The sequence below is a fragment of the Terrapene carolina genome, unplaced genomic scaffold (genome assembly GCF_002925995.2).
Source record: "Terrapene carolina triunguis isolate 2854851 unplaced genomic scaffold, T_m_triunguis-2.0 Scaffold120, whole genome shotgun sequence".
Lineage (NCBI taxonomy): Eukaryota > Metazoa > Chordata > Testudines > Emydidae > Terrapene > Terrapene triunguis.
The window spans coordinates 2,633,989-2,653,596 of NW_020664471.1; the positions used below are offsets into that span (position 1 = coordinate 2,633,989).

Here is a 19,608-nt window from a genome sequence, read left to right on the forward strand (position 1 = left end):
CCAAGTGCTTCCTGAGCAAGCAATATAACCATCACTTCTCCTTTTTCCTCCCTAAATGCTGAGACTCAAGCTCGCCGATCTTCTAAGATGCGGTTTTGAAGCAGAAGGACTGAGGAATTTAGATGGTGAAGACTGAAAGAGAATTATCTTACTCTGCTGCGAGCTTCAAGTATGGCTTACCTGTTCTATCTCTGTGTCCTGCCATAGATATCAGAGTACCCATCCAGCCCCTGCTTCCAAACTAAGAATTGGAAGAAAGGTCACAAAAATAACATCTCTTTTAGCTTAAGTTGTAAACGGACATTTTTCCAAAACAAAAACAAATTAGGCTCTCACATTATGAAAAGACTTTCCAAATTTGTAAGGATGTTTTTAGGTTGCAAGCTATACTTAAACGTAAGCACTCGTACATGAGATGTATTGCTTTTTGCTAGGAAAAATTATTTAATCTTTAAAAATATGGTGTCCATTAAAATACACTTTCAGTTTTATTACATATATAATTAAAATTCCTAATTCCTCCACCAAGAAAGTCTTACCCTTGCACCCACATGAAAAATACAACCTGATTTTTTTTTTTTAACTGGACCTCAGCCAGAACTCCGTTTTTATGCTTGGAAATGCTTACAGATACAATTTTGCACCTGGAACTATTTCCAGATGCAAATGATATAATTTTGACATCTCAGTACCTGTGTACTTAGCTATCTACACGGCAATCATGGGGGATGATTGCAGCTTGTGTAGATGTACCTTAGCTAGCTTTAATCTAGCAAGCTTGGATACCAATAAAGCCGCAGCAGCACAAGCTTCAGCGTGGCTGTACAAGCCCACTCAGAACCCTGGGTAATTTCTCAGCTGGCTAGCCTGAGCTGAAACCCAGGCTGCCGTGGCTTCACTGCTAACAGTACCTGAACTAGCTAAATTAAAGCTAGTTCGGGTATGTCTACTCAAGCTGCGATCACACCTCACTATGGCAGTATAGGCACTCCCTAACTGACGTGAATGGAAGATTCAAAAATATGACACAAAAAGGATCTATTTTCAAAATTTGACCTTTAGGAATTTTTATTAATAAAACAACTTTTTTTGGTTAACTCCTGTGATTTAAATAAAAGGCATGAGACATTCCTGTCATTTACATGTTAATAACATAATAGAATAATTCCACTGAATGATAAGCTATACTTTGGAGCTATAAAAGTCAACATATGTATAAAGTATACCTCTGTACAAAAGATCCAGCAAGTATGTCTTGTAATTTTGTACCTAAACTACTTCATCAGGAGCCACCATGTTTCCCTCTTAATCCCCACAAAAATCAGCTTAAAAGGAGTTCTTCCAAGAAAAATGTTACTATTGGTAAAGTTATATGCTATTAAATCCTCCTATATTAAATTCCATATGCAGTGCTTTTGGGAAGGACATGAAAGTATGACAGTACCTGTCTTTTGTAATGTGTGCAGATATAAAAAAATATTTTAGAGTTACTAGCAGATAGTAACTATTTCTAAGCCAGACTGTCTTTAACTGCAACATTCTTATCCACAGTGTAACCTGAAGGTGAGGGATGATGGGAGAAATATTGTAAATCACATCTTACCTTCATCTATCGAGGCTTCACTACTGTACCCATCATACTCTGCAGACAGAGGGCTATATTTTTGTCTAGTTTCCCAAATGTAATTTTTTTGCTGTCTGCTATCTACCATTGGTGGCCTGGAACTTTGTGTTCTGGACAAGGCCTCATGGTATTTACCCAATGCCTCATCTTCACTTTCAGAGGAGGAACCATGCTGGTCTTTATTCATGTACGAGTTGTCTGTTTGAAGAAAACAGAACAGTAAATTACAGATGATAGCTCGAGAAAGAGTGAAACAAATTAATCAATACAATTTAAATATTTTCAATGTTTACTGAAATTTTTTGAGAAAAACAAAATATATTTAACCAACTTTTGTCATCGTTTTACACAGGTACCAGATTGAACTGCAATACCTCAGAAATTTTTATTATTTTTCTACAAAGGCAGAAAAATTACAAATTCCTAAATATTACACAGTATATTTAATGGGAAATAAGCTGGGTTTTTTTTGTTTTGTTTTGTTTTGTTTTTGAGGAAGCACACTTATCCAATTTCTTGAATCTCTTTATTTAAGAAATAAAATTCCCAAAGATTTTATGTAATCACAGACAACATCATGTAATGTCATATTTTGTATTACTGACTCATATTAGAAAGTCAACTCCTGATTCTCTCTTGTCAAGGGGCTTATGGTGTAGAATATGGTATAAATAAAATTCTGATGTCAAAACAAAACAGATGACAAAATTACGTAAAAATATTTCAGGCTAATAACACCTAAAGGAAAAAATGGTACAGTAATACTGTTGCTACATTTTTAAAGAAAATCTAACAAGTTGACCAATATGTTCATAGCTAAAAGCAGAAGTTTTATAATACAGGCACATACCTATAGATGTGAAGGATGTAGAAAAGTACTCAGTTACATGAAAATCAAAATGGGCATACAGAATCTTATTTTACTTGAAACAACTGATGATTTTCCTCAAACCTGGAATTAATACAGATTCTCATAGAAGCCACCTGGCAATAGTTAAGGTTGCATAAAAGTTTATATTCTAACCTCTGTTTTTATCCAGTCATAAATTCTGAAATCATCACACATTTGTGTTTAAAATGTTCCAACTTAGTGACTTTTGAAGGGTTATTTTTTTTTTTTTAAGTTCAACAAAGATTCAGCTGTTTTCAGAATGGAGTGAAAAATAAACATTTTCCATTTTAAAAATCCTATAAGGTTTTTAGTTAGTTTTTTTTTTAATCCTCCATTTGAAATAGCTACAGTTTAAAAGTTGAAGTTTAGCAGGAAAATAGTTCTCACTTGGGAGCAGCGCACAACCATGTTCCAGAAAAAATTGTTTTTTATTTGAAAAATTCAGACCACAAGTAGACTGATTTTTTTCACTATGTACATTACGACAAAAATTCACTCAGTGCAGATGGCCAGTACAAGATCTACACTATCTTGAGGGAGAAACAGTAACAGGAAACTTGGAAATGGCAGAGATGCTTAATGACTTCTTTGTTTCGGTCTTCACCGAGAAGTCTGAAGGAATGCCTAACCTAGTGAATGCTAATGGAAAGGGGGTAGGTTTAGCAGATAAAATAAAAAAAGAACAAGTTAAAAATCACTTAGAAAAGTTAGATGCCTGCAAGTCACCAGGGCCTGATGAAATGCATCCTAGAATACTCAAGGAGCTAATAGAGGAGGTATCTGAGCCTCTAGCTATTATCTTTGGAAAATCATGGGAGACGGGAGAGATTCCAGAAGACTGGAAAAGGGCAAATATAGTGCCCATCTATAAAAAGGGAAATAAAAACAACCCAGGAAACTACAGACCAGTTAGTTTAACTTCTGTGCCAGGGAAGATAATGGAGCAAGTAATTAAGGAAATCATCTGCAAACACTTGGAAGGTGGTAAGGTGATAGGGAACAGCCAGCATGGATTTGTAAAGAACAAATCATGTCAAACCAATCTGATAGCTTTCTTTGATAGGATAACGAGTCTTGTGGATAAGGGAGAAGCTGTGGATGTAGTATATCTAGACTTTAGTAAGGCATTTGATACGGTCTCGCATGATATTCTTATCGACAAACTAGGCAAATACAATTTAGATGGGGCTACTATAAGGTGGGTGCATAACTGGCTGGATAACCGTACTCAGAGAGTTGTTATTAATGGTTCCCAATCCTGCTGGAAAGGCATAACGAGTGGGGTTCCGCAGGGGTCTGTTTTGGGACCGGCTCTGTTCAATATCTTCATTAACGACTTAGATATTGGTATAGAAAGTACGATTATTAAGTTTGCGGATGATACCAAACTGGGAGGGATTGCAACTGCTTTGGAGGACAGGGTCATAATTCAAAATGATCTGGACAAATTGGAGAAATGGTCTGAGGTAAACAGGATGAAGTTTAACAAAGACAAATGCAAAGTGCTCCACTTAGGAAGAAAAAATCAGTTTCACACATACAGAATGGGAAGAGACTGTCTAGGAAGGAGTATGGCAGAAAGGGATCTAGGGGTTATAGTGGACCACAAGCTAAATATGAGTCAACAGTGTGATGCTGTTGCAAAAAAAGCAAACGTGATTCTGGGATGTATTAACAGGTGTGTTGTGAGCAAGACACGAGAAGTCATTCTTCCGCTCTACTCTGCTCTGGTTAGGCCTCAGCTGGAGTATTGTGTCCAGTTCTGGGCATCGCATTTCAAGAAAGATGTGGAGAAATTGGAAAGGGTCCAGAGAAGAGCAACAAGAATGATTAAAGGTCTTGAGAACATGACCTATGAAGGAAGGCTAAAAGAATTGGGTTTGTTTAGTTTGGAAAAGAGAAGACTGAGAGGGGACATGATAGCAGTTTTCAGGTATCTAAAAGGGTGTCATAAGGAGGAGGGAGAAAACTTGTTCACCTTAGCCTCTGAGGATAGAACAAGAAGCAATGGGCTTAAACTGCAGCAAGGGAGGTCTAGGTTGGACATTAGGAAAAAGTTCCTAACTGTCAGGGTGGTTAAACACTGGAATAAATTGCCTAGGGAGGTTGTGGAATCTCCATCTCTGGAGATATTTAAGAGTAGGTTAGATAAATGTCTATCAGGGATGGTCAAGACAGTATTTGGTCCTGCCATGCGGGCAGGGGACTGGACTCGATGACCTCTAGAGGACCCTTCCAGTCCTAGAATCTATGAATCTATGAATCTTTAAGTTCCACTTAACCCCTATATAGAAATATAACACCACGTAACTATGAGGCCTTAAACAGAAATTATGTACTCTACCCCAAGTGGATATCCAAAAAGAATAAGCTGGATAAGTATTTCCAAGCAGACTTAGTTTCACAGTGAACTGGCTAGTAACATAAATTGTTGCATATTAATTGGAATAATTAGGGCTAAAACTTTGTATGGTGTGCAAGGGCTGGGTAAAGACTCCTACAGTTTGCTGGGGGCTGGCACCTCCTACGGTGTGCAAAAGGATTAAGGAAGGGTTCTGACCAATTTTGTAAGCTGCACAGTAACTGAAGCAAAGGTTAGTGTGGATCTTAAGGTCTGAGAGGGATAAGGACGGGCTCCTGAGAACCTGATAAAGGTCAGCAGGATCATTGCCTGAAACTCCAATGAACTGCCTATGGTCAGCAGAAGCCCTTGCCTTTGCCCCTCCTCACTTTGGTAGCTCCACAGACGGGGAAGGCATTTGGCTAAAGGAAATCCTAAACAGAAGCTCTTTTCCAGTGGAGTTTAGGAACATAGCCAGACTAGAATGAAGTCTTCCACAAGTGTGGAGTTCTTAAATTGCACAGGAAAGAGGCTCTCTCCTGTACATTTTAGCATACCCACCCGAGCTGCACAAATAGGTTGGTTGGGGCTACATGCACTGCTAACTTAAGTGCACACTAGCCTCTTCAACTACGATTACAATTTAAGCTAAAGTTTATCATTTAAACTGGTGTACGTGGGCAGTGACTAATTTGAGCAAATCTCATAAACAAAGGAGAGGGGCATTCTAGTGGTATAAGAACATAAGAACGGCCATACTGGGTCAGACCAAAGGTCAATCTAGCTCAGTATCCTGTCTTCTGACAGTGGCAAATGCCAGTGCCCCAGAGGGAATGAACAGAACACGTAATCATCAAGTGATCCATCCCATTGCCCATTCCCAGCTTTTGGCAAACAGAGGCTAGGGACACCATCCCTGCCCATCCTGGCATTGATGGACCTATCCTCCATGAATTTATCTAGTTCTTTTTTGAACCGTGTTATAGTCTTAGCCTTCACAACATCCTTTGACAAGGAGTTCCACAGGTTGACTGTGCATTGTGTGAAAAAAATACTTCCTTTTGTTTGTTTTAAACCTGCTGCCTATTAATTTCATTTGGTGACCCCAAGTCCTTGTGTTATGAGAAGCAGTAAATAACACTTCCTTACTTACTTTCCCCACACCAGTCATGATCTTATAGACCTCTATCATATCCTCCCTTACTCATCTCTTTTCCAAGATGAAAAGTCCCAGTCTTATTAATCTCTCCTCCTATGGAAGACGTTTCATACCCCTAATCATTTTTGTTGCCCTTTTCTGAACCTTTTCCAATTCCAATTTTTTTTTAAAAATTTTTTTTTTTGAGATGAGGCGACCACAGCTGCACGCAGTATTCAAGATATGGACGTACCGTAGATTTATATAGAGGCAATATGATATTTTCTGTCTTATTATCTATCCCTTTCTTAATGATTCCCAACATTCTGTTCGCTTTTTTGGCTGCTGCTGCACATTGAGTGGATGTTTCAGAGAACTATCCACAGTGACTCCAAGATCTCTTTCTTGAGTGGTAATAGCTAATTTAGACTCCATCATTTTATATGTATAGTTGGGATTATGTTTTCCAATGTGAATTCCTTTGCATTTATCAACACTGAATTTCATCTGCCATTTTGTTGCCCAGTTACCCAGTTTTGTGAGATCCTTTTCTAGCTCTTCGCAGTCTGCTTGGCACTTAACTATCTTGAATTGTTTTGTATCATCTGCAAATTTTTGCCACCTCCCCATTTATCCCTTTTTCCAGATCATTTATTAATATGTTGAACATTACTGGTTCCAGTACAGACCCCTGGGGGACACCATTATTTACTTCTCTCCAATCTAACCAAGAAATCCCATATTACAAAGTCTCTGCCTCATTCACCACACACCTTCCAATTTTTGCAACAAATGAGTCAGAAGTACTAACGGCCTCTTTCACTAAACAACCCTGCATGGCCCATCCTGTGCTCTGAATCAAACGGGGCTTGTGGGAAAAAATAGCATGTGACCATCTAATTAAAGATTGTATCACAATGCACATGCACAAGGGAGCTGAATTAAGGTTGCACAGACAACTTTAATATTGACATTTCCTACATTTTTTGCAATCTTAACTTTTTTTCTACATAAGGTTTTTGTGTGCAACTTCCCAGGTTTCTGAAAAAGCAAACTGAAATAACAGAAATTCCACCATGTGGAATCATATTGACACCCACATGAGTCATCAGCAGAACTGAAATCCTTAGATTCACAGCACAGACCTTTGCCAATTGAGCTAATGGAGTATGATGGCAGCAACAGCAGGTTCTCATCCTCTGTGTGGACCAACCACTAGAGGAGGATGAGACACACACTTTGCCAGTGGATTTTACAGATATTTGCTGACATTCTAGGTTCTGAAGGGGAGTGTATTCTAATGGTCACGGACCCTTCTGCTCTACTTTCCCCCAAGCCTGACCCCGTCCACCCCATTCCTTCAACCCTGTTCCTCTCCTGCCTCTTCCCTGCCCCCCATCTCTTCACCCCAGTCCCCACCACTAGCCCCTTCCCCTAACCCAGGGCTTATTGCTTAGCCAACCCCCATCTCCACCCATGAGCTCCTCATCCCAGTCCCATTTTCCCTACCCAGTAAGTCTCCCTATCTGGGCTTCCCATCTGAGTCTTGTATTCCCTCCACCCCAACTCCTAGTTCCAGTCAACTGCCCTGGTCTCTTTCTCTCCTCAGTTTCCTTGCCCACCCATTCCTGGAACTTACGCCCCAGCTCCACATTCAATCTCAGTCTCTCTCACCCAGCCCCTAGCTCCCAGTCTTCTTAGTCTAGTCATTTCCCATTCCCACCCCCACCCTGTTCCCAATCCCAGTCAACTTAATCCAGGGGATTCTGCATTATACTCAGGCAGTTTCTTCCTCTAAACAATCTGAGAATCGGCAGTGGAAACACTGAAAGCACAGGGGAGAGAGTCTCCCTATTGTTAGTTGTGATGCCTGACCCTAAAATAGCCCACAGCACTCCGAAACAGCAACTGCTCAGAAAGTCCTGTTTGGCCTCTGCAGCCCTGGAATGGAGCATGCCAGTGCAGACAGAGTCTTCCGAGAATTTAGCTCACAAACTATAACAAGCTGTGATGTTATCTGATTAAAATAGGACCATATAGATAATTGTTGCAACCAATGTTATATATTTGCAGCAAATCTTGTACAAAGGTTGTCAAGTGAGGTGTCTGTGGCTAGGTCTACACTACAGCGGGGGGTCAACCTAAGATACGCAACTTCAGCTACGTGAATAGCGTAGCTGAAGTTGTGTATTTTAGGTCGACTTACCTGGCTGTGAGGACGGCGGCAAGTCGACCGCTGCCGCACTGCCGTCGACTCCGCTGCCGCCTCTTGCCGCGGTGAATTTCCGGAGTCGATGGCAGAGCGATCAGGGATCGATTTTATCGCGTCTTCACTAGACGCGATAAGTCGATCCCCAATAGATCGATTGCTACCCACCGATCCGGCGGGTAGTGAAGACGTGCCCTATGAAAAGGTTATGATTTGCTGTTTATGATTATGCTATCTGTATGCATGTATCATTTTTGTATTTGAAGTTATAAATATTGGCTCTATACCCGGATTTCAAATGTTCACTCCTGGGGTACCGCCCACAAGATAGCTCGCCAGCACATCTTGGAGGGACTATTCAAGTTAAGTGGTTCATCAAGAAACACTTAGTTGACAATGGACCATGGGAGACGCCAATCTACACTGAGTGGACTGTCATGTAAATGTGCTGTCTGGAGTGTAGGTAATGGCTTCCTGCAATGACTAGGGAAATTGGGTATGAACATGTGACTTGCCCATGTGATTCCAAACTCCATTTTTTGCTGTAATTTGCCACAGTAAGAATAATGGAATGCCCTCCACATGGCAAAAGCTATAAAAGGCCCTGTAAACACCTCCATTTTGTCTTCAATTCTGCTTCTTACCGCTGAAGGAACTTTGCTACAAACTGAAGCTCTGAACAAAGGACTGAATGACCCATCCAAGCTGTGGATGTACTCCAGAGACTTGACTTAAGCCAGTGATTTATTCCATCACTGCTACAAGCCTGAACCAAGAACTTTGCCATTACTGTATGTAATTGATTCCTTTAACCAATTTTAACTCTCACCTTTCTCTCTTTCTTTTTATAAATAAACCTTTGGATTTTAGAAAATAAAGGATTGGCATCCGCATGATTTTTGGGTAAGATCTAAGTTATATATTGACCTAGGTGTGTGGCTGGTCCTTTGGGATCAGAAGAACCTATTATTTGATGAGACTGGTTGTAAAGAATCACTCATCTCTGAATACAGTGGTTTTGGTGGTGATATAAGAACTGGAATCCCTGAGGAAACCGCCTTTATGTTTTCTTGTTAGCCAGTGTGGTGAAACAGGAGTTTACTTTTATAAGATATACCAAACCAGCCACAAAAGAATAACCACCAGTTTTGGGTTGTGTTTGCCCTATTTCTCAGCAGTTCGTCCTGAATTTGGCATCCTCAGTTGTGACCCACTAAGGCATGGTTACAAAAGCCTCTACTGAGTACTTACAAATTGCAATTTTTCCAGACGTTTATAACTTAGTATAATTTGGGCAGTTTTTCCACAGAAACAGCAAAAGGCACTTCCCTTACACCAGAAACCCCCCACCCCCACCCCAATGTCAAGTTCTTGCTCCATAGCAGAGAGGTGCAAAAGCATCTCAATGAAACTGTTATAAGATTTTGTTTTAACATGGGCCAATTTATTTTTCCCTAATCTCATTCCTGGAATCAGCTGTAGTGTTTTAGCTGAAACTTAAACAAAACTGGAGCAAGGAGGTGTGGCCTCCCTCTGAGACTGACAGGGAGGGACCACAACCTGCCCTCTGGTGGGCTGAGCCAGGAAGGCCATGCCCGGCCCACCGGAAGCAGAGGGGCAGGACAGGAACCAGAAGTATAAAAGGCAGGCCCTGCAGCTCAGTTGGGCTGGAGCTGCCAAGGGAGACAGATGCGTCTCATGTGATGCTGGAACCTGAAGAGGATCTTAACCATACTGAGAACTTGCTATGGCCAATCGAGATGCCGAGGAGTTGCTGTGGCTACCACTGGCCACCTGCCCTGGGAAGATAGAGGACACCCACAAAATGGAAGTACCACACAAAAGGGATGTAGGAAATAGCCCAGGGAAACTAGACTACAGTCTGGTTGAGTCTTGGCTTGATTCTAGATCAGCATGTTGTGGGCAGATCCCCACTGACTCAGTATTGCCTGGACTAGGGCCTGGTGGAGTAGAGTGGGCCTGGGTCCCCCTGCCCTCCGACCCCTGGGATGGCAACCTCCCCATCTTTAGGCCAAGAGGCCTGTGTTTTTTGGCCATCCACTAGAATAAGGACGCCTGACTATTTGATGCCCCCCCCACCCTGCCTGAGAGTCTGGGCCCCTAGACTTCTTTGCTGTTCTGCCCTGACTACAGGCCAGAGCACTAGACTGTTTGGTGCTCCACCCTACCTGGGGGCCTGGGTTCCAAGACTCTGTATTGCTCTAGGCAGACTGATTGTTGCTCAGCCCAGCTTAGAGGGCCCAAGTATCACAAACTGCTAATTTCCTCCTTTGATAGATTGCCACTTTAAGGGTGTGACCATGAGGAGGTGTGGCCTCCCTCTGAGAATGACAGGGAGGGAGGTGTGGCCTCCCTCTGAGACTGACAGGGAGGGATGGCCATACACGCCTACAAAAAAACAAAAATCTGACTAAAACAGAGACACAGCATGGAAAATTTCGGCCTAAACAGTAGAAGTCTGGCAAAGTTATAAGCAACCGAAAACAGAAACTCATAATAGGAAATGTCAGGCAACTGTAACTGTATATAGTGCTATCAACTCCATTTTGAATATATATATATATATATATGACCATATCTTAAGTTAGCATTTATTGGGTGAGTTGATGCCTTAGGATATTGCTAATGAGCTACAGCATCTTTCACTTGTAGGTGAATCCAGTCCATCTCAAATTGGGATAAGAGGTATTTTCCATTTTATGCCCCTATATGTAGGGTTGCCAACTTTCTAATCGAACAGAACTTTCTAATTGCCCTGCCCCCTACCACACCCCTTCCCAGAGGCCCCGCCCATTCCCTGCCCCTTCTCCGAGGCCATGCCCCCACTCACTCCATCTCCCCTCCCTCAGTCGCTCACTCTCCCCCTCCCTCACTCACTTTCACCCGGCTGGGGCAGGGGGTTGGGGTGTGGGAGGGAGGTGAGGGCTCCAGCTGGGGGTGCAGGCTCTGGGGTGGGGCCAGGGATGAGGGGCTTGGGGTGCGGGAGAGGGCTCCGGGCTGGGTCAGGGGGTTAGGGTGCAGGAGGGGGTGAGGGTTCCGGCTGGGGGTGTGGGCTCTGGGGTGGGGTCAGGGATGAAGGGTTTGGGATGCAGGAGGGGGATGGGGCACAGGGTTGGGGGTGTGTGGGCTCCAGCAGGGAATCTGGGTGTGGGAGGGGACTCCGGTCTGGGGCAGGGGGTTGGACTGCAGGAGGGGGTTCGGGATCCTGGCAAGTGGCCACCAGGTCCCTGCAGCCCCTAGGTGCCACTCCCTGCAGATTCCATTGGTCGCGGTTCCCAGCCAATGGGAGCTGCGGAGCCAGCCCTCGGGGAGGGGGCAGTGCGCGGAGCCTCCCTGGCCGTCCATGCGTCTAGAGGCTGCAGGGACCAGGCAGCCACTTCCAGGAGCCTCGCAAAGCCAGGGCAGGCAGGGAGCCTGCCTTAGCCCAGGGCCCCCCCGCTGTGCCACCGACCGGACTTATAATGGCCTGGTCAGCAGTGCGGGCCAAAGTCGCCAGCGTCCCTTTTTGACTGGGCATTCCAGTCAAAAATCAGACACCTGGCAACCCTAACTATATGAAATCAGTTTCATAGGTTCCAATTCCATCTCCCACATCATAAACTCACCACTATGCTTTGTTCTAACTGATAGATTCAGCAGAGAAATGATGACCTGCACAGGACATGGAGAAAGACCCCCTGCTATCTCTAAAGAAAGTCCTTGCCTGCCCCTCCCCAGATCAAGGTTGAAATATGCTGGCAGAACAGTGTGTGTAGGACATTTGCCCAGCTGCTCCCCTGTAGATAAACATAAATCTTCATTTATCAGGCTGTCACCAGCTGATGCCTTTCACCAGCAATGAATCCACATACTTATAAGTATAAACTTCATCTTAAAAATTAAGTTAATTGCAAATATGAAATTTAGCTCATTAAATAATTTGCAGAGTGTCACATATGTACATATTTTATAAGCTTAGTATGCTAAAAACACATCACAAAGCATATTTACCAACAGCACATATAAGAAATCTCTCTGTGTCAGACTGTAATCTTCCTTAAGACAAGCCATTTAGTAAAGTGCCAAGTTTTTATGTCTACAGGCTTCTTAATTACCTCTTGTCAGTGATTATTCTATCACAAAATTACTGTGTTATTTAAGAAGAAAACAAACGCTGGGAAATTTTTCTACCACAGTACAAATATATCAAAAATTCCTTTTTTGTTTATCGTATGCCTTCAAAATCCCATCCTGAATGTTTTCTGCATACCTTAAAAAACTGTTTTCTAGATAGTCTTAAAAAGTGCACATAGAATTTAAACTGCTTTCAAAGAATTAATGGAAGATTAATTTTGGATTTTTCTTGTTTCTGAGAGAATATTGTAATTGCAAATAAAATGTTAGAAAAATAAATTTAAATCTTAAGCTCATATATATATGTGCCCTGATCCACATGCAATAAGGGCAACACAGATGCTTTGAACCTGTTCCTAGACAATATAGTACAGCTTGCTGCACTAAGTGTTCTCTTACACATTCTGACCAGGACCACTGAAATAAACAGATTTTTAGGAACATTCTAGAGCCAAACAAAGACTAGAGAAAAATTCCCAGTACCCAACAGAAACCACACAAAGCACTTCAGAAAATGCAAAATAGTTTTTATTTGGAAAAAAGAAAATTTAGAACAAATGACAGAGATTTAATCATGAATACTAGCATAGACTCAGACTTGAAGATCAGAGGTGACCATCATGATCATCTAATCTAACCTCCTACACACCCACTCATTTCCATAATAGACCCCTAACCTCTAGCTGAGTTTCTGAAGTCCTCAAATCATAGTTTAAAGACTTCAAGTTACACAGAAGCCACCATTTACACTAGTTTAAACCTGCAAGTGCCCCATGTCGCAGAGGAAGGCGAAAAAACCCGTCTCCGCCAATCTGACCTGGGGGAAAATTCCTTCCCGACCCCAAATATGGCGATCAGTTAGACCCTGAGCATGTGAGCAAGACCCACCAGCCAAACACCTGGGAAGGAATTCTCTGTAGTAACTGAGAGCCCTCCCCATCTAATGTCCCCTCATCAGCCACTGGAGATATTTGCTGCTAGCAGTCGCAAATCGGCTACATGTCATTGTAGAAAGTCTTATCATACCATCCCCTCCATAAACTTATCAAGCTCAGTCTTGAAGCCAGTTATGTTTTTGCCCCCACTGCTCCCCTTCAAAGACTGTTAACAGAACTTAACCATTAGAGGAGTGAACAACCTTCACCTATAAAAAGCAACAGAGGGTCCTGTGGCACCTTTAAGACTAACAGAAGTATTGGGAGCATAAGCTTTCGAGGGTAAGAACCTCACTTCTTCAGATGCAAGTAACACGGCTACCCCTCTGATACTTGACAACCTTCACCTAATTTCCAGCATTAAAACTTGTTGACCGTCAGTTTATATCCATTTGTTCTTGTGTCCACACTGGTACTTAACTTTAACTCCTCTTCCACCCTGGTATTTATCCCTCTGATGTATTTATAGAAAGCAATCATATCTCCCCTCAGCTTTCTTTTGGTTAGGGTAAACAAGCCAAACTCTTTGAATCTCCAATTACAGAAAAAATTAACTGGTTTTCAATAAATATCATTGCAATTAGAGAATAAATTACCTAGAAAATAAAATATACTGTAAAGTGATCTCATTTAAAAAGGAAGAATTGTTCTAGTGAAGTCTGTAAATTAGGAGGTAAAAGTAGTATGTAGAAAAAGATGCAGGAAAGGCCTAATGGAGAAAATCTGATGAAAGGCACCTCACCTTTTTCTGGTGTCTTCTTGCTACTTACTTCTCTTGAAATCTTTTCTGATTCCTTATAATTTCTCTTTTTACCTTCTTTAGAAAATGCGGTTGTTGCATTTTCTTCATGTTTCATTATGATTTGTTCGTTACCATCAGAAAAAGTTTTGTATTTCTTTGCTTTTACTTCATTAACACAATCAGGATGATCACTCGGTGCCTTTTTAAAATTTGACTCTGATAATCTCTGCTTTGGTACGTCATTTGCTTTTGCTTCTAAATCCTTGTATCCATCTGTACAGGGCTGCTCTTTGTGGTCCTGAAAATCAATCACTGAAGCCCTGGATTTGACTTTTCTATGCAAGTGATCCTTAGAATTTTCCAGTACTGCATGTAACCCATTGCCTGGGTCTTTAATAATAGATTCATCTGTTATAAATGTATTAATATTCAAATTATTATCCTTTGAAAACTTTTCATTTTCCAAGTATTTATTTCCAGTGGCTCCTTTGCTTTTAACATGTCTTCCTACTTTTTTCATGTCTTCAGAAACTTCCATATTATTAGAATGTTTGTTAGCATCTCCCCGTTTTAATTGATTGTTTCTTTTGTCCTGGACATGAACTGACATTCTAACTTGATTCAACTCTTGTTTTACAGAATCTGATGAATCAGAATAATGAGTCTGCTTATGTTTATCTTCTTCAACACATCTTTTTTCCTTCATATTAGTTTCCTTAGAATCTGCCAATGATGTTATATTTTCCTCTTTAATAGGCATAGATTTACCCTCTTGCATTCTAGAGTTTTCATCTTCTGTGCGAAGGCCATTTATCATGCTTGTTACCTGCTCTGTGACTGAATCAGCTACAGTATAGCTGACCTCTCCAACAGCACTGGTCAGATCATCTACAGCATTACTAAGAGCGTCAACCAGAGAAGACACAGAAGGAAGGCTCAGATTTTGTTGAAAGTTTTTGAAAAATGCCATTTGTCCAATCTTAACCAACAAATTATTTTTGGTAGAAAGATCTTCAGTTTTGTAAATTTGTCACCCACCCAAAAGACTCAATTTTACATTCATCTAGTTTTGCTGTCCAAAAGCCTACTATATAACCTGCAGCTTCTGCAGTTTTGTTCTTGCCCAAAATTCTATATGTACTGAAGGAAATAATAAATTGAAGTAAAAAATCTTTGAAATGAAGCCAAGATCAACTAGCTCAAAACAATATTTTTCCATTGCAAAATGAGTAGTCTTTCATCAAAGTTCAGTATCAACTAGCCATAATACAATGAGTATTTGTTTTCAAAAATACAACAAAACAAGGGGAAATGTGTATTTTATTCAATACCTGCAAAGAAGAAGTTTTAAACACTTTAAAATTATGCACTTTTACTAAATTTATTCAGACTGCAATGAACTACTGTAGATTAATATAATAGCTGCACAATAGCACATACCCCAAAGGGTTTCCTCAGCTCAAAACATTTGTTGCTTTCTAAGCAATGTGAGATACTTTGGGCCACAGACAATTGTTCCACAGCTGGCAGGAGAAAGAGAAGCCCTAGCCCCTGCCCCAGAAAACAAAACCTACTCCTCCCTTTTGGGAAGCAACTTTCAAGAAGGCAGAAAAGAAGAACAGCCCAAGTAAAATAAACATACCATCTCCCATACTCTATAGCTCCTTATCCCAGGCCTGTCTCTTCTTTACAAGAGAGCCAACAAAGCCAGCTGGAATTCTTCCAGCCCAAAGGCCATTTTACCAACCTCCAATCCCAGAGAAATACAAAATTCATAACCCTGATCCCTTTGGAAATTTGATAGAGTAGTTCCCCTAATTATTTTTTTTTGACAGTCTGAATACTAACTTTGGCTCACTGGATCCTATCTTCCATATAGGCAAGCTCTAGAAATGAGTTATTGGCCACCGAAGAGAAACCCTTGTCTTTTCTGGTGAGTGATTTCCTTGAAAATTCTTCCCTAACTGAACGAGCCACCTTCTGTGCAAGGACACTGGAGGACTAACTGAGCATGCTGAGTGCAACCTCCAACAATGTGGTTAACCTACATCTATTTGAGAAGGGCAATTATAGACAACCATGCAATATTTCAATTGGCATTATACATCCAATATCAAGGAGCATAGGGAGGGGAAAGTATCTTCTCATAAGCAAAGATAATCTCTTTGGCTATATAGCCATGGAGACCTGTAGAGTTTCTGGGGGCAAGCAGTCACAGAGGCTGCCTTTCCTCCAAATAGCTTCCAATCATCATAAACTTTTATACATATAACAACAGGTCTCTCTCATTTGGTCCAAGTATTTATTTGTATATTTATACTCTGTGAAAGCGTCTATTAACTTTTACAGAATTAAATTGAGTAGAATATATTTCAGATACTTACAAAGTTTGTCTTGTGAATTCTTCCTTGCATTGTATCCTGAATCAAGGTCTGGGAAGCCACCAACATTTTCAAAACACATCTTCTTATTGATATATAGAAAAAGAAGCAACATGAGGATAATGAATACTCCAACAGCTGACAGAAATCCAACTGCCTCAGGAGATACTAAAAGAAATAAAAAGAAAAAAAATCTAAAAATCTACAATAGATTTCAGAATATGATGGTTCAGTAACCAAATACCCACACCGTCTCTAATGTATATGCAAGATATTACTAAAATAAAATTATACTACTTCAGTTTGGATGTATTTTGGATATGGCGTTAAATTTAAAAGTGATCAGCTGATTGACCTACTATATTCTTATAGTCATCCAACACATCCTAAATTAGTTCTCATGTAAGAGACGTCACACAGATTTGCCAAAAATAAAGTTATTTAACATCTCTGGCATGATCTTGAATATTTGCCTTACCGTGTCATGTTATACAGTTTTTCATCACATCTTGATGCACTTCAGCTAGTCTACTAGAAATTGAAAACAGAATCATCAACTCCTTTCACATTGATCAGTGTGTGCACAATCATGATTTTTTTATTGGAAATATAGGTGGTTACTAAAAAGGTACATCCATACTGTGGAAATTACAGAATTCAGGGCTCTTTTGTACATGTACATTGTTCTGGAATGATTATATTGAATAGGAATGGAGGAAATGCTCAACTTCAAGAAACCCAGCTCATACCTACCAACAGCCAAGGTATGTTGAATCAGAATGTTTGATTGATTAACCTAATGAAAACATTACAAACATATAAGCTCTTTTCTGAGAGGAGAGGTTACTTACCTGTGCAGTAAATGGAGTTCATCAAGTTGTGCATGTACCCAATGCACCTTCAATCAGAGATTTTTTTGTTGTTGTTGCCAGAACTGTCTGCTTAATCCGCGCCTTAAATATCCTCATGCACTTTATCGAGGATACACAGGCTAGTGTGGGACCAACTGCCAATCCAGTTCCTTTTCTACTCCTCTGCTTTGTCCCTGTGGGTGCTCTATTCTAGGTGCCTCCCATGCAGTAATTCAACTATGAAGGTAGGTGTTTCAGAGTCCTATCCAAGACAGACCAAAATACAGCCACCTCAAATGAAGCATCTGTTCTAGCAATCTGTATGTGTAGTTGCCTTACAGATGTCAACAACAGGAGTTTTTCCTCAACAAGGCTTTTGAAATGGACTGATCTTGTTGAATGGGCTCCCAGGTTAGATGGGGAATCTACGGTCATGATCTCATAACATGTCTTATACACCCTGAAATTTACTTAGACAGTCTCTGTGTGGAGATTGGGACATCCCTAATCCTTTCCACAAAGAAAATTAAAAAGCCTCAGGGAGTTTCTGAAGGGGCTGTTCTCTGAAGATAAAAAGCCAACATGGAATGTCTAACATACATAACCTAGCTTCCTCATGATTGACATGAGGTTTGGGAGAATACTGGTAACTGAAAGCAAGTCTACACTATCAACTTTTGCTGACACAAGTTATATCAGCATAAAGCCACCACGGTCAGTAGATCGCTTGTGCGCGTGCATAGTTGGCTCCTTGCATCAGCGCTGCACATTCTCACCAGAAGTGCTTGTGTCAATGCATAGCGTGGTGCACCATGGGTAAGTATCGCTGTGTGCAACCCACCACCATCATGTGCATGGTCTTTTGGGAAGCTTTGGCAATGCATGGTGAGACACTGGCAGAAACAAATAGCGCAGGATGACGGAGCAAGAGGTCAATTTCCCAGCATGCAAAGAATGGTTTCACGAGTGCCAAAAGGACCAGATTAAGCTCCCAAACCAGAGATGTCTCCCTAATAGGTAGAAAAAAATATAATCACCTCTTAAGAAAACTAGATGTTGTATGTAAGAAAATACGGCAAAGCTTTCCAATGGATGGTGAAAGACATTAATGGCTGCCAAATATACCCTTATGAAACATGTGTATGATGAGTTCTTCTGCTGTCTTGATGTAAAAGATTGGACAGTGCTGTTAACTGTATCAATAGTCAGGCTGAGACAAAAGGATTGGAGTAAAGATATGGGCCAATTTAGCCTATATAACTGCTATACTAGTTGTACTTAATGCTAATTTATATTTAATGCATACTAATGTATATATGGTGCAGATAATATCTATTTTTAATTTATATATAGATATATATGCTAGTCAGCATATATTGGTCACCAGGCCCCGAGCTGTCACCTTGCTAATTGTTATAGCAAAGATGACACCTTTGCCAAATTTATATGTGAAACAGTGGGGAGGGCCTTTAAACATCATTTAAAATGTTCTACCCCTGCATAAGTGGCAATACATAATGAACACAGCTAAAATTAATACACCTTGAACCACAAGTAAAGCTTTAAATGCAACTTGTGTCCAAATGAGAAATTAGTATTTTAAGATCCCCATCATGGATAAGGTCATTCAAGTCTTGTTCTGCCTTGTGCATGTCATTGCTAATCTAAATAATGTGTACGTCTTTTGTGTCTAGTAATGTTTTTAAATTTAAATGAGTGAATTAATATGCACTCACTTTTGATAACAGCTTTATTTTGAAAAATTGAGATAGGCATTATTACAGTGTCCCCCACAGTGCTACATACATGAAGAGTAAAACAGAAATTTGGAGTAGTAACATTACAAGTCAGGCCTCCATACTGTCCATCCATCTTAAAGGTTACCCTTACTGCGGGTTGTCGCCATCTGGTAAGCTTCACTGGGCAGGAGACGGGAGCAGCTCAGCTTCTCTGTTCCATTGTACTGGTCTGAACCATTACGGCCACATACTGGAGTCGCAAGGTCAAAAACATTGTATCAGCACATGTATTGATATCTCTTAGTGGAACACGCAAGACATGTGCGGTGCTCTCCAGCTTTGTGTTGTTGTGTGATACCACCCACAGTGAAGGTAAATCCAATCACCCCTCGTAGATGCCATCTTTTAGGTAACCTACTGAATGGACAGTAACCAAGTTATCAAATATTGTAATGATAATGTAAAAAAAAAAAAAGATATATATATATATACACACACACACACACACACACACACACACACGGAATAAGACATTGAGCAAGACTGTTTTGAATAACATATGGCTTGATTAGGATGTGATGTTACTGACATCAAATTACAAAAAGTCTTTTACCCAGCCATT

General features: G+C 40.8%; 1 protein-coding gene across 2 annotated transcripts in view; it reads right to left on the bottom strand.

Moving 5' to 3' along the window:
- SYT14 (synaptotagmin 14) overlaps positions 1-19,608 on the bottom strand; it is a 180,706-nt gene that overhangs the window by 90,615 nt on the left and 70,483 nt on the right. Inside the window, exons 3-4 of one of the 2 annotated variants that reach the window (XM_026652572.2) lie at positions 16,400-16,564; positions 1,604-1,822 (exon numbers count right to left, since the gene is read on the bottom strand). In XM_026652572.2, the coding sequence (XP_026508357.1) occupies positions 1,604-1,822; positions 16,400-16,564 (384 nt within the window). Of the gene's footprint in view, positions 1-1,603; positions 1,823-14,015; positions 15,267-16,399; positions 16,565-19,608 lie in introns of those variants that run through there. The other variant, XM_024194841.3, reaches the window with a different exon arrangement.